Source organism: Vicugna pacos, chromosome 16, assembly GCF_048564905.1.
Source record: "Vicugna pacos chromosome 16, VicPac4, whole genome shotgun sequence".
NCBI classification, from domain to species: Eukaryota; Metazoa; Chordata; class Mammalia; order Artiodactyla; family Camelidae; genus Vicugna; species Vicugna pacos.
This window is the reverse complement of record NC_133002.1, coordinates 10663636-10679735: the sequence shown is the minus strand read 5'-3', so window position 1 is coordinate 10679735 and position 16100 is coordinate 10663636. Positions and strand designations below refer to the sequence as shown.

The 16100-nt window shown below is 46.9% G+C and overlaps 1 protein-coding gene across 1 annotated transcript; it reads right to left on the bottom strand.

Moving 5' to 3' along the window:
- Positions 1–3024: 3024 nt before the first annotated feature.
- On the bottom strand, positions 3025–14574 carry GSG1L2 (GSG1 like 2). The gene is made up of 5 exons (XM_015250811.2): positions 14280–14574; positions 9153–9200; positions 7900–8052; positions 5942–6053; positions 3025–3283 (listed from the first exon to the last, which is right to left on the bottom strand). Exons 1-5 carry the CDS (start codon positions 14572–14574, stop codon positions 3025–3027), a joined length of 867 nt encoding a protein of 288 aa, XP_015106297.2.
- Between the last annotated feature and the right edge of the window lie 1526 nt (positions 14575–16100).

The following is a 16100-nucleotide window of genomic DNA, read 5'->3' as shown; positions in this document are numbered from 1 at the left end:
AGACAGAGGCCATGGACCATTTCTGTGATAACTGACACCAAACAGGCATTTTGCTAATTCCAGAGAAGGAAGGAGGTTGATTCCTTATTTCTAGGACAATTGGTGGTACCTGGAACACTGTAGACACCTGATAAAATTCACTGAGTGGTTAAATAAGGGGGTATGGCTTCCAGGATAAAGATGGTTGGTGGATTTGCACTCATTTGATGCTGGCTTTCTCTGGGACGCAGTCACTGAGATGTCACCCTTGTTCCCCCAATTCATTGGCAAGGGTTCTGACTCCCGTGTCCCCAGGTACCCATGGGATCTGACACAGTGCTTTGTGGGTGGCGGATGCAATCAGTTAATCCTTCCTTGTGCTGAATAAGTGCCGGGCATTGTTCTAAGATCTTCACGTGTGCTAATGCCGTCAGTCCTCACAACCTTTAAAATAGGTGGGATTATTCTCCCAGTTTACAGATGAGAAAACTGAGGCAGAGAGACACGAGTGACTTGCCCAAGGTCCAGGTGAAGAACTCGGATTTATATTCAGGCTGTCTGACTCCAGGGTCTATGCTCTTAATCATAAGCTATATTCCTTCCCACAAAATGCAAAAAAAAAAAGCCTATTTATGGGGCACACATACACTCATTTAACAGATAGATACTCTCTCTTTCCACACACACATGTATATACAAATACACACATACGCATGTGTATATGTTGGGGGGGTTCTACTTGCCAACCATTATTCTAGATGCTGGGGGAACAGAGAACAATTCTTGCCATAGAGAAATATTTACAATCCATAGATATAAAGAGATCATTTCAATGCACTAAGGAATTAAAATCCACCTGAGTCTGTCTTAAAATAAAGATAGATGGAAACGAGACACCTTGGTTCTGTTTCTTGATCTGGGGAGGGGTGCTGGTTACACGGCTGTACTTTGTCTGAAAATTCATTAAGCTTTACACTTAGAGTTTGTGTACTTTTCTGCATGTGTGTCAGACTCACATAAAATCAACATTTAAAAGTTTTAGAAGGAAGCAAAGGCCTCGGGAGGTCAGAGGATGTAGCAAGAAATCAGTTTTGCCTTGAACCTCAGGAGCCCACCGGCCTCTGCCCCGCCCCGGTGTCTAACCGATCACCGGCCGCTTTCCCCAGATGCCACCTGTGCTGTCTGACGATGTCCGCTTCTCTCACGTGACTCCAGAAAATTCATTTCTTCCATGGCACCTTCAGCCACAGTCTTTACAAGATTTATTTTTCCTGAGAACACGGAGTTCTCTGTGGGAACTTTCCTAGTGGATTTCCTTTCCTCTAGGATCAGAGCCTGTCTCTGTGACGGTGACACAGAGCCCACCTACACAGACACACGGGGGTGAGAATCGCACGGGAGAGCACACGCACTGAAGTCAGCCAGGCAGAGAAAGACAAACACCGCCTGACAGCACTTGTATGTGGAATTTTAAAAAAATGACACAAATGAACTCATTTCAAAACGGAAACAGACTCACAGATAGAAAACAAACTTCTGGTTACCAAAGGGGAAAGGTGGGGAGGGATAAATGAGGAGATTGGGAATTAGCGGATACAAACTGCTATATACAAAATATATAAACAAGGTCCTACTGTACAGCACAGGAAACTATAGTCAGTATCTTGTCAGAGTCTATAATGAAATAGAATATGAAAAGGAATATATATATATGTGTGTGTATGCTGTCCATCAGAAATTAACACAACATTGTAAACCAACTATATTTCAATTAAAAAAAAAAAGAACATGCAGACTGTGGAAGGCAGAGGTTGTTCGGTACAAACCCTTCTGCTCCAAGTGAGGAAATGGTCCAGGGGATCTCAGCCTGCCTTCTCTGAGTTGGTTTTTTTCTGGTAAAAATCGATCTAGTATCACTTCAAATATGCTTGGTTCCATAAAACACAAAATTCCATGGGACTATCCTTCATTAGGCAGGCACTCAACAGGAGCCCCAAATATGAAGTTAGCTGGGTTGTCCCTTATTCTATGACAGTATACGTGTTACAGTTCAGCATAAGCAGATTGAGTAATTTTATTTGAAACATTCAGGATTTCCTTTCCAGAAATAATGTGTTCACTAAACACATAAATACATTTTTTTAAATGAATCTAAGCGAGAACGCATTTAGGGCTGTTAGAATTTGTCAGTCCATTTCTTTTTTTTTTTCAAAAACCCAAATTATGTATCTACTGACCTGTGACCTCAGTAACATGTTCATTTAAAATACAAGATGATCTATATAACATTGTAACTGAACACATGAGGAAAGAAGCAGTGCCCCACTGCTTCAGACAAGACTTGCAGGTTTGCAGGGTTTATTTTTAGAAGCAAAAGTGCCTGGCAATTTCATTTAAGCACAACAATTCAAACATTTGTTCCACTTCACTCTGATAAGATGTCATTCCATTCTACTTCTCTCATTTTATTTCACTATTTGATTATCCTTCCAAATTGATTTTCCTATAGGTAGAAATTAGGAAATTGAGGAGAAAGTATATTTAAAAAATAAAGCAAAACTAATTTTTAAATTCATTTCTTCTTGATGAAAATTTTAAAAAAGAAAATATGGGGTAGTTATACATACTATCAATTAAGGGGAAAAAAATGTCTGGACCCTTCTTGTGAATAAAACTGTGTGGGCAACAAATTTACATCCTTTGTAGTCAAAGCCTCATTTTCCTCTTTCTTCAGTTTCTCTTATCCTTGGCACTCACACGCTCCCTTTTTTTTGTCACCCTTGTTAAAGTGTCAGGAAAGCTTGAGATGCTCATTTATACTACAGTGTCATTGGTTGATATCTTCTGTAAATGCTATCTCACTTAAAGGTACTGGCAATTTAAAAAGAATCAGAAGATGAAGCCAAAGGTGTTTAGTGATGAGTGAGATGGCAGGTGGAAGATTTACCTGGACTACAGCCTTGTGAAGCTCACCCCAGAGATATTCATTGTGGACATGGTGCCTAGCTTGCCTGCTTCTGCAGATCTGGCAGCTTTGAGCACTGGCTAGCACATGGACACCTTGCCTGGGGCATCTGAAGGCAGGTGCTCAGATACACCGATGACAGCATGCCCAGCGGGGCTGGGAGCAGCTTCTGTTTCCCAAACACTTTTCGAAGACTTGGGTTCCTGGAAGTCACGCTGAGAGGGCTGACTGCCCCTCTGTACACTTTTCTTCTCTGCGACTTCCAGGCGGGCTGCGGTGTATCTGCTCGTGGCCATGCCTGACACAGCCATACAGAGGGCGAAAGAACCCCACGCGAGGCTGTCAACAAAAGGCACAATTAGGAGACAGTGCAGGGCTATGACTCCAGGGCTTCCTGCTGGGAGTCAGTCTGGTGAAAAGCTCCTGGTTCTACCCAATTTGGACACGGATTTTGGATTGCAAATCTCAGAGATCAGCCCATGTGTTGTTGGAGGGGTTGTGCTGACAGTTAGGAGGCTGGATCCTGGAGTCGCTGCGCTGAGTATGCTCTGTGGGTTTGCACCATCCCTCACTAGTTGTGCGACCTTGAGCCCGTGACCTCACCTTTCTGCATCAGTTTCCTCATCTGCAAAACAGGAACAGTGGTGCTGCACCCTCGGTGGTTGTGAGGAACTCAATGAGTTAATGTGTGGGACTCTCTCAGCATAGTATCTGCTAACATATGTGTTACTTTCTGTTGTTGTGGCCGCTGATCCAGGACACCGGCACTGGGGTATTGCTCTTTTTACATTTCTATCCTCCGGAAGCCTGTTGCATTCTGAGTTGGCAGTCTCCGCTTTTCATTTTCACAGAACCCAGAAGAGTGGTTGCCGAGAAAGAACCTCTCCAGACTGGCGTTTGTGTGTGTTTTCATGGAGTGGAATTCCCGGGTGAAATAAATGGCTCCACAGCAATCTTCTACCAGAAAGCCGCGCAGGAGGCAAGCTCTAACCCCGCTCCACAGTTCCCAGTCATCCTTAAATATGACTTGACAACCAAGGATACCAAGATCTAGAAGAAAGGCCCAACAACAAACAGAAGGAAGAAAAAAGCATCTAAACAAAAGAGATAACACAAGAAACAGAAGAAAACAGCAACAAACTCTTTCATTAGTATCTTCAGAGACAGATGAGAAGATATTGCTTCCGTAAAGCAGGATCAGGGTATAGGAAAGAGGAACAACTAGAAAAAAAAGGAAGATCTCTTGGAAATTCAAATACAATTCAAAAGAAGAATTCAATAGAAAGGCTAGAAGACAAGTAGAAAATTTTCAGAAACACCAAAAAGAGACAGAGAAGATGTAAGGGATGTAGTCACATCCAGGTAATTAACCCAGGAGATCCAATGTCTATCTAAGAAGCGTTCTCTGAAAAGAGAACAGAAGACCGAGGAATGGGAATAATCGAAGAAATAATACAGGGAAAAATTCCCAGAATTCCAGGACATGAATATTCAGATCGAAGGACTCACCAAGCACATGAAAGAAGTAGGTGAATGTAAAGAAGATCCTCTTCAAGGTCCATTATCAGGACATTTCAGAACACCAGAAATAAAGGGTAGAAAACAGCAGATTACCTCTAACGGAACATGAATCAGAATGGTATTGGGCTCTTGAAGGAAACAATCAATTCTAGAAGGAGACAGAGCCACGTCTTCAAAATTCTAAGGGAAAATTATTTTCAACAAAGAATTTTATGCTCCACCAAACTATCAATCGAGATGCAGCATTAAACAAATAAATTTCCAGACATGCAAGGAGTGAAATAATTTACCTCTCGTTGAACCCTTGCTTTGGAAGCTACTGGAGGATGTGCTCCCACAAAATGTAGATGGAAACTAAGCAGAATACTGATGGGGAATCTGGGACAGAAGGAAGCAAGGGAATCACAGAAGGAAATTCCACTTGGCAGCTGCATTCCAGACCTGAGCAGGAAGGTGGAGGGCTTGATGGGCTGGAGGAGTGGAATAGGGAGAGGTGGGGCTGAGCGATTGTTATGTTTAGTACCATTTGATTTTTTAAAACTACGTGTATAGATTTCTTTTATTAAAAATTAAGAAATTAAAAACGATAAGAAACAAAAATCAAAACGAAGCTGGAAAGAGACCATTCTTTCGATTTCTGTCATGTTTGGGATTTGCTTCCATCCACAGCAACAGGACCTCAGTGTAAACTGACCACATTTGCTGACCCCTCCCCTGACATTCATCTGAGCCCTGGAGCAGCTCTCCGCTCAACTGTGTGCAGTGCCGGTGACATCACCTCAGGACCGAGGGCACCTGTTCAGAGGGAGGCGGCTAAAGTGACAAACAGGTGGAGGGAACGGTGTTAAGAGAAACATTTGTAAAAATTAACTTCCTCTGATTTGGAAGATGAAGAAGATTCAAGCCTAATAAATCATGAAGCTCATGGACAGCCGTGACATACGCACAGTCCCCAGACCCTGGACAGCAGGACGAGAGAGTGAGCCCTGAACGTGTTACACAAGAAGTTACACATGATGAAACTGTAAGTATGTGTCCACACACTTTAAAGACACAGCCATGCCTTGGACGTCCACATCAAAGAGAACCCCTGTGGTCTTGTGTGACGTGGCCACGTCTTTCTGTTAGAGACGATTTCTGTCATGGCCTGTCTTTCCATTACAATCAGGGGCTGGGCGCCCCCTCATTGAAGTAAGCTGTGTTTGCAAAGATAGTAACACTCTCTTCATTTCTCGAGCACTTCACTCTGCACCAAGAATTTTATAAACGTAATCTCTTTACCTTCCCATAAGAACACCTGAGACAAGTATCATCATTTCACAGATGAGGAAACTGGGCTACAGAAAGATTAGGAAGCTCATCCAAAGTTACAAACGTAGCAGATGGCGGAGCTCTGGCCAAGGTCAGCGGTCCTGCAAAACCCGTGTGCATCCTTGTTGGCCCGTCAGGACTTGAGCACCATGGCCAGCGACTCACCAGTATGACCAGCCATAGTCCCACGTCTGAGGCTTCCAATCTTCCGGTCCAAGGTTCACAGTGATTTCAAAAATGGTTGTGTACATCATGTGAGCCACCATGGCTAGGAGCCCTGCATGGGGAAAGCTTGTGAGCCACGGTGCAGAATGTGGTTTCTCTACCTTGCGTGAGCTGGAGGTTGGGAGCCCACTGGCACCTCCTTGAGCCCTTCCAAGCAGCCTTCTTGCTTTACATGGACACTAATTTCTTCGAGTCACCAGTCTGAGCAGTGATATATGCCCCTTGGCCACGTCATCCCTCCCATGACCACCTCTTTCCATTTTATCATGCCCCTGTGTCGCTTCGTTACGCCCTCTTTTTTCCAGAACAGGTGAGGGGTGTTTGAGCCTCACTTCACAGTGTTCTGTCATGTTATTCTTTTTACTGTGGATTGTTTGCTAACACTCAGAAACTTTGCCTAAAAATCCCCATGTGCTCCGGCCACACTAGACTCACAGGGCAATAAGTCAGTTGCCAGTGCAATTTTCTGTCCTTCATAAGTGAATTGATCTTTTTGCCTGGAAACCCAGAGGGTTTGTTATTTTTTTAAGTGGTTTCAGTGGGATGTGTCTGGACTTGGGGTTACTGCGTCAGGTCCTCCGGGTATTTGGACGGAGTTTTCTATATATAGATTAGGGCCTTTCGTTCAAGGAAGTCTCCTTGAGTTTTGCTTTTAAATATGAGTTGTTTTATTGTTTCGTGTTTCTTTTTTTCAGGGACTCCCATTACACCTATGTTTTAATTTAATAAACGACAGGCAGTGACCAACCAGGGATTGGTTTCAGGAGTCCAAATAGAAATTAGTTTTAACTGGTGGGGCCATTATTTAAATATTAATGGGAAAGTTTAAAGTCCTAGTGCTGCTGCACCTGCTCTTATAAATCCTTAAACGTTCCCCGTGAGATCACACGCACACAGTTGAAACTAAAGAGCTATCCATAAAGAGGTCTGCTCTTGACTAGGGGACCCTGGGGGAGGCCAGGCCTGGGGAGGAGTCTCCAAGACTCCTTGCTTTGCAGATCTGGAAATTGGATTTTATCATCTTATTCACTGATAAGAAGAGAAGACATGGGAAAGATGCGTCACACCTGTCCAGCCCACCAGGGATCTACAAACTAGACCGGTGCACTGTTAACTCAACAGAGCTTTGTGTGTCCAGCCGGAGAAATGGAGGAAGCTATTTGTGCAGGGTGCTTTCCGTGGTGGAAAAACCCACTTAGGAGGCCAAATTAAGCTGTTCTGAAAGTTGCTTGGAGGGGGGAGGGTATAGCTCAATGGCAGAGTGCCTGCTTAGCATGCACAAGTTCCTGGGTTCAATCCCCAGTACCTCCATTAAATAAATAAATAAATACCCCCCCCCAATTTTTTTAAGTTGCTGGGAGAATACAGAAGTAAGACCAAAAAGGAAAATTCTTTATTCATATGGGATGTTTTCCCCAAGCTCAGATAATAATTTTTAATGAGCTACCGGGTTTTTGAGTGCTCACTGTACACTGTGTGCATTCTTAGTCATCACCGTAGCCTTTTGAGATAGCTAGTTAAGAGAAGTTAAGTTACTCACCCAGGGTCACACAGCCGTTAAGTGGTAGAGACCAGACCCAGGCAGGATTCCCCTACAGACTCGTGCCTAACCGCTGGACTAAATCAGGCAATTTCTGTTCTTACAGCCTGTAGACTCCCTTCCCAGGGCTGTGATCAAGCCATACTGAGGAATTTTATTCTCCATTTGTGTCTGTGCCCTTTCTTTTCTTCAGTCACCCACTGCCTCCGGCAATGGGATTAATTCAGTAGCTTCTCCAGCAGCCCAGCGGTCCCGCTGAACTGGCCACGGGCAGGAAGAGCCAGCCTGGAGTTTTGCCATTCCCTCTGGGGTGGGCTGGGGGGAATCTAGCCTTTCCGATGATGTTCTTGGAGAGTACCTGCAAGCACCATGAGGATGGCTACAGAGGCGTCCACCTTGAGCCAGTGGAGCCCCGAGCTGTGATAACTCCCTCTGGAGCCCAGGAGGACGGCGCTCGTCAACGTCAGAAGGATGTTCAGGACCTCAGCCCCGATGGACAGCCACAGAACACCTGCAAAATGCAGGGGGGACAGATGCTGGGAACTGAGAATTCAGAAGTACTAGGACATTCAATCCTTTGAGTAGAGGAAAAAAATATAAGACAAATACCACGGAGTGAAAGTCCACAGATAGCTTTGCTGAGTCTTGGATAGTTGGCAATGAAAAGAAAAGTTGGAAAAGATTGTCGTTAACTGGGAGGGAAAAAAAAAACAACTAAGCAAAACTTTGATGTAAGGAACTGAGGGATACAGGGGTCTTCATTTCCTAGTTCAAAAGGTGGGGAAGGTATAGCTCAGTGGTAGGTCATATGCTTAGCATGCACGAGGTCCTGGGTTCAATCCCCAATACCACCATCAAAAAATAAATAAGAAAAGATTTTTAATGTGTTGTTTTTATTCCTCCAGAAGATATTGTCTTTTAAAGGAGAAGATAGATTTAACCAGGGGCTGGGGGTGGGGAGAGGAATCTGAGAGTTTAAGAGCCCTGATTCGTGACTCCAAACCCCCATTTTTTCTCGTGGGCCTATTATAGTTACCATTTGGATGGGACCCCAACTACAGCTTCAAGGAAATGTGTTGGTTGTGGAAGGGATTGAATAAAAGAGGGCAGGGAGAGAAACTAATATTTGCAAAAGGCCTCGTCTAAGGCGGTGTGGTACTGAGGACTCGGCAGTGAATGAAACGGACGTTGTCCATGCCATCACAAAAGCTACATTCCAGGTGGGAAAACATATTACGAAAGTAAGTACACATTTAATGAGTGTTACAGAGAAGAAAAGCTGCTGCAGGCAGTAACGAGCTACCACTCATCTTTTTCCTACTCTGCGTTCACCTCTCACGGACTGCTTGAAGTTGGCCATGGTGGGAGCATTTACACCATGGAAAGCTGCGGGCACTACCAGTCAGGTGGTGCAAAGTGGGTTGTTTCTCAGTTTCTGGCGTTCCTGACTACAGGGCACGTGAAGGCAGCCAGTGGCTCTGGCTTTTGGACTCGACTTCATGAGAAAACTAGAAAAATCTCTTTCATCTCTTCCGCCAGCCCAACCAGAATAAGAAAAATTGTCCAAGTTGCAAGGATGGCTGGTGGACAGAACGTGAGGGAGATATTTACCTCGTTCTTCAGCTGGTATTACACTCTGGAAACTCCTACACTTTTCACCTAGGAGAAAAAGAGAAGAGGATCCTAAGTAGGGTTAACCTTGACCATTAGGGGCAAACGGTGTTTCCAGCCCCGTATGGGCTAGAAGTGAACGTGCTGGTTTACACCTCTGGGGGCTGGGGGTTGTGTGTTGCTGCAGCATAACCTAGCCTGTCTGGACTGACACTGCCAGCCTTAGACTAGGGGAACTCAGCTTCCCAAACCGTGTCCATTAGGATGTGAATCTCAAATAATTAGCTCTGTAACAACGTTTGTAATGATTTTTTTAAAAAATGCATTGGAGCAGATTCAGAACGATCTCTGCTGCCAGGTACTTGTGCTCCATCCTGCTCTCTGGAGTGTGAAAGGAAAGGAGTAGTTATTGTGTGTGCGCCGGGTACTGGGTAGAACCCACCACCAGGTTTATGCTGTGCTGCCAGGGGTGGGCTTGGCCCGCATCGTCTGTCGTGATGCACGCACGTATTGTCTGGAAAAGCTTGCGTTGCTACCTTCGATGTGTGGTCCCTTTGAAAGAGCTAAGTCCATGAATATCTACTTAGTGTACGGTTGCGAGCAAATTCTGGTTTAGGGTTGAGTGAGAGATGGAGGGTTGAGACCATAGCAAATCGCCCTCTGGGATCCCGTCCCAGGTGGGTGTCCATTTAACACTTCAGCCCCAAATTGAACCATAGACTAGAAAGTGGGAAGAGTCTGGGAAATCGCTGGATTCTGCTCTGAACACTTTTTAAAAAAACTTTATGTATTTATTTTTTTGGTGGGGGAGATAATTAGATTTGTTTGTTTGTTTGTTTGTTTGTTTTAATGGCAGTCCTGGGGATTGAACCCACGACCTTGTGCACGCTAAGCACACGCTCTACTACAGAGCTAGAGCCCTCCCCACCCTGCACAGTTTAGAGGAGTGGGTCCAAGGACCTCTGAGTGGGGAGAATAGTATAGAAAACCCAGGTAGAGGCAGCTTCAGGATTAAAGCTGGGTCTGCAGGGTCCTGGCCCATCACTGATTTGATGCAACCCAGTCGGCTGCAGGGGAGCTACCAAGGGAGACACAGCCTGCTGCTCCCAGGCTGGGCCGGAGGGAGCTAAAATGGACCAAGAGGCGAAAGTTAGGAGCATCCATCATCGGCTTTTCAAAGGAGTGGCTTTCCTATCTCTAAAGTTGGTTCAGTGGTCCTCATAATAGCCTTGCTTTGAAGATTAAATGGGCTAGGAAAGTTTCTCTCACAGTTGATATGCGCTTAAACCTTATTGCAGTAAAATAAGTTCTGTTGGGGGCTTTTTGCGTATGGTGAGCATACATCATCATTTATTACTAGACTGCAAGTACCCTGAAGGCCAGGATTGTGTCAACCACCTTTTCTGGACATTTTCAGGCAGAGAAGTAACTTTGGGGAGCATCTTTAGACTTTAGAAAATATATTCCTTTTATAGGAGAGAAAAATTCCAGGTAACTTTCCTATTCAAGAACTTATAATGGCTCCCCATGTCCTCCAGTCTCAAGTCTAAACTTCTCTTCTTCTTTTACGTCCTCCCTCCGTCCAGCTGACTTCTCAACACAGAGCCCATCTTTTTGCTTCCTGAGCGCGAGCCAGCGTTCACCTTCTGCCTCATCAAGCTCTCCTGGGAAGGACCATCTGTGCAAACAGATGCTTTAGGCGCTACCTGCCCAAAGATCATAAACCTTACTGCTTGCCAGGCTCCACCTCGGAGTGCCCTTGGGCCTCATTCCTTCCCACTTCTTCGTTGCCCCTCTGCTGCGCTATGGATGGAGAGGAATAAAGTTTGGGTTTATGACACAGCTGTTTGGTTGAGCTGCTCTGCTGGGATGCTTCCTGGCTTGGACGTGAAGCAAGGAGTCATCTGTCACGTTAACTGTCCACAAGTGGCCTGAAGGAGTGTTTGCAGCCCCTGGGCTGAGGGCAATGGAACCAGGGAGCTGTCTGCTAATCCACAGCCACGGTGGCCTCTGCAGCCTCTAACTTAGCTCAGCTTTGGATTGATGGATGCAGCAGGACATTACTCCTGGTTGATTCTCTGATTTCGGCAGCAGCAGGGGTGTGGACAGAGACTGCTACCTGCCGGATCAGTACACAAAGGATGCTGTGGAAAACAGGACACTGGCCCTAGATGGTTAAGTTGTATATCAAAGGAATAATTTCATTAAGCCGAGACTCTTGCATCTTCCTTGCCCATAGAAAAACACTAAGTCAACTTGAGATGCCGGGTTTTTCTTTCATTAGCAGTAATCTTTCGATGTTCAGCTACCTGGTTTTTTGGTAAGAGCTCCTATATATCCTGGCTCCTCCCGTACCTCTTTGGAACAGTCCCTCAGAGCTGTCTGAGAGGTTGCCTCCTGGCTTGAAGTCCTCAGGAATGCCCCAAATAAAACATAATTCTCAACTATTAGGTTGTGCTTTTTTTTTCCCTGGTCGTTAGCAGTATTATGGTCACAATAGCAAACATTCGCCTTTGTCCCCCCAGTTCTACCAGTGAGGTCCCCACAGCCTTGGGGGCATCACAACATTCACTCTGGGCAAGTTAGGGCTAATGTAGCCCTTTGTTTACATCTCATCTGGTCCTCACTAGAACCCTGAGAATAGCAGGGGGACATCATGGACAGAAGGTGGCATTTAAATCCAACAGGACTGGCTTCTACGCTGGTTCAGCCACAGTCAGGAATCATAGGAGGTTAAGTAACTTCTCTGAGCCTCGCTTTCTTCATCTGCAAAATGCGTATCACCAAAGTCCTCCAGTGAGAAAGTTATGCAAGTATTTTGCAAACTGCCTCTCATGTCTTGGTGTGCCTAATGATTGATAAAGGCAAGTACAGCTATCCGGAGTTCACAGATTTGAAGGCCAGGTTCAAAGAGCTTGGTAGAGTCAGGAATTGAAACTGGGTTTTCTCACCCGAGACCAGTACATTTTTCTACGTCACCACCCTGCTCTCTTTCTACGTAATGCCTGGAGGACTGAGGGTCTATCTGGTCTTCCGCAGAGGGCTGTCTCAACTCACAGGAGTCAAGAGGAGGCCAGGTACAGAGCCAGGAGCAGGGCAAAGCGAGAATGGAGTCCAGCCAAGGAGATTAAGAGAATTCACAATAGCTTAGAAGGCTGAGTTTAGCCTGGGCGAAGGGTCAGACCATAGTGACCCCTTGATTAATATGAATCCTCAGAAATGATGTTCCTTTTGAATAAAGCCAGCAGGATTAAAAGGAAAAATCTTTATAAATCCCATGAAGCTAGAACAGGCGGGTGTTACATAGCTCGACAGAGGTTCACCAGCCAAGCAGCGCATCAAACCAGCCTGGGGAACCGTGTCTGAGTCTTGGGGACTGAGTCTGGCACCCTGTCTGCTTATTCTCCCCAACCCCCCACCCACTACAGGGTGTCCAGGCCTCTCTGTCCTTGAACAGCCTAGAATCGGAACTCAGCACATTTTGTTGGCTAATTCCCCCATGCAAGGAAAAGAACATTCAGTTGAAGCACTGCCACAACCAGGCATTTTTGTTTCAAATCTTCATTTTGGGAGGGAGCTTTCTCTCTTCAAAGGCATTTCAGGCATCAAGAAGAAGGTGCAGGGAGGGGAGGGTATAGCTCAGTGGTAGAGCACATGCTTAGCATTCATGAGGTCCTGGGATCAATCCCCAGTGCCTCCGTTGAAAAATGAATAAGAATAAATAAAACTAATTACCACCCCTCTACTGAAAAACAAGAAAGAGCAGATCTATTCTGGGGAATCAGGAGGATTCCTGAAATAGTCCTCCAGGTAGGGGCTCCCTGGAAGGGTCAGCTTATGGGGGGATGGAGGTGGAGCTGATTCAGAAGGAACGTATCCAGGAGGCCTCAGGGGGCAGCAGAACCGGGGGTGGCCGGACACCCTGAAGTCCTCTCCTGGGCTTGTTCAGGGTCCAGGAGCAACCTCCCCAGGCTGGAGTCCTTAACGACAGGGCTCTGTAGCTCTGTAGCAGTGTCCTCGCCACACTTAACGCAGAGACCAGGGCACTGGCCTGGACTCGTGGAGGGTGAGGCCTGGTGCCGCTGTCTGCAGTGACCATGGGGGCAGGGATGGGGAGGGGCACACAGCATCTCAGACAGTTCCTTCTTGTTGCCTTTTACTTAGACCTCAGGAATAAACCACTAATGCTACGAGTATGGGAAAAGAAAAGGCAGTGAGAAACTCTAGGAAAAGTAAAACACTGTATAAGAATGTAAAGTAACAAGCCTGAGGTCAGGATAGGGATGATGGGGGGGTCTCTCCTGTCCACCTTGGGGATGTGCTTTCCCAGCATGAAGGGGAGACCATCCTGCCCCACGTGTGGGCTTGGCTTTGCAACCAGGCTGCCGAACACTGAGGAGTCCAGCTCCTCCCTCCTCCGTTCCTCACGAGGTAAAAACACTCTCCTTTGACCTTTCCCTTCCCTCTTCTCTCTCCTTTTCCTTCAACATTTCCTTCACCACCACCCTGTCAAGCCCACAGGTCAAAAGATGGTGCACCAGGGCTGAGTAATACAGTGGAGGAGGGAACTTGAAACGCTCTGAGCCTCAGTTTTCTCATCTGCGAGTTGAGGAAAAAAGACTTACTTTGCTAGATTATTTCAAAGGTCGCCTAGAATCAAAGTCTAACTTGTTCATGGTTTTACGTCTGGTGGGTGCTCCATAAAGGGCGTTCCCTTCCCACCAGTGATGATAAGAGTTTGTTTTCTAAGTGAAACTTCTCTTCTGTTCCAAGACCTCTTAAAAATGCAAGGATGCAGCTTAGAGTAGAGTGGGGCACTTAAATTCTCCAGGAGTTGAATGACACTAGCAGACCGTAAAAGCGAATGTTTAACAAACCCTTAGAGTGTCAGGTGCTGCTGCAAGTGATTTATGTGAAGCCGGTCATTTCATCTTTATAATAATTCTAGAGATGAGTCCTGACTGCCCTTGTTCCTATTTTATAGATGAGAAAACTGAGGCTCGGAGAGGTGGAGAGACTGGTTGGAGGACACACAGGCAGTCAGTGGCAGAGCTGGGTTTCAAGCGTCTGCTCCTGGCCAGCGGCCTGCACCTGTCACCCGGGGTAGGCTGTGCTGGCCGTGCTCACCTGGGCTGCCGAGGCGCTCCTCGCACGAATGCCAGAGCCCCACGTGGAACCTCCGCTGGATGAACTTGTCGTCCCCCATCTCCCAGATGTACTGCACAGCCTGGCTCCCGTTGTCCGCGCTGCCCGGGCTGTAATGGATGCAGTGCAGCGCCCCCGGACGGTCCTGGCACAGCGGCTTTGCCACCCGCCGGGTCCCCTCACACCAGTAGCTGCTGCCCACGGCCGTGAGGGAGCAGGTGAGGGCGAGGCCCACGGGGAGGAGGGTCAGCGCCCGCTGCCGCCTGGCCGGCTCCATGGCCGAGTGCGGGGTGTGCGGCGTCAGGGTGAGCAGCCAGGCCACTCCTCCTCCGCCTCGTCGTGGTACCTGCCCCTCCTCAGCCCGGCCATCTGGCATCCTCACATCTTCCCTCACATCCCCCTGGGGAACCGGCCCCCTCCAGCGAGTGCCATCCCTGTGAGGCCAGTGCCCTGAGGAATCACAGAGCTGGGACCCCCTTCAACACCGCCGGCCCTTCGGTCCTTCCCACCATGCAGAAGTGCTGCGGGGCGTGGCTTTCTGTTTTAGTTCTTTTCAAATGGTGCTGAAATACACATAACATAGAATTGACCATCTTAACTGTGTTTTTGTTTTGTTCTGTTGTGTTTTTTGGGGTGATGGGGTAAGTCATTAAGTTTACTTATTTATTTAATGGATGTACTAGGAATTGAACCCAGGACCTCGTGCCTGCTACACTTGTTCTCTACTGAGCTGTACCTTCCCCCCATCCATCTTAACCATTTTTAAGTGCACGGTGAAGTACATTCACGTCCTGCAACCAGTCTCCAGAACTTTTGTCATCTTGTGCAACTGAAACTCTGTCCCCACTAAACACGAACTCCCCAACCCTCCTCCCCCAGCCCCTGGAAGCTCCTCCGACCCCTTATATTCTCTAGGGATTCGGTCACTCTAGCTATATGTGGAACTTCTCTTTTTGTGACCGCCTTATTTCATGCAGCTTAATGTTCTCAAGGTTCATTGTGTTGTAGCAGGTGTCACAATCTCCTTGCTTTTGTATCTGAGAAGGACCCTTAAGGGGCCTTCCTGGCACAGACTCCCTCACATATTCTCTGCTGTAGCACCTCTCTGAAATACCTAGATAATGGTATCTGATGTGTATTTCCTGAGTTTTTCAGATGCTAAAACCACCAGGGGAGGGAAGAAATTAGCTACGTGGTGATCATCAGCGGAGCTCCCAGACCTTCTGGAGCCTAAGGATTGATCACTATTAACCATTCAGAGAATTGTGCACAGCTGACCACATATCCTGGGACACCCCTCCCTCACCTGGCCTTTAAAACTGCTTTGCTGAAACCCTCTGGGGAGTTGGGGGGCCAAACTTGGGCATGAGCCGACCACTGGGCCCTGCAATAAACCTTCCTCTGCTCCAAACTCTAGCATTTCGGTTTGTTGGGCCTCGCTGTGCAGGTGACACTTTTAAAGGCTGAATAATGTTCCATTGTGTGGCCAGACCACGATTTGTTTATCCATTCTGGAAGATGGGGTAATTCGAGCGGGTGTCCGGTAAGACCGCTCACCTTTGCCTGGTGCTTTGAGCGGGGTTCTCAGGCTCCCAGAAATGGGGAATCCCAAGGCCTGCCTCGCCCTATGGAGAAAGGGACTGCTGAGGACAGCTCTCTGTCCCAGAATTCAGCACCACCCTGCGGCCTCTAGAGCTGGCAGGCAGAGCCCCTTGGCACACCGTTGCAGGAGCTGGAGGAGAGAACCGTCACATGCCAGGTCTCGGGCAGGTCTCTGCAACAAGGGAGTAGGAAAGAATTCAA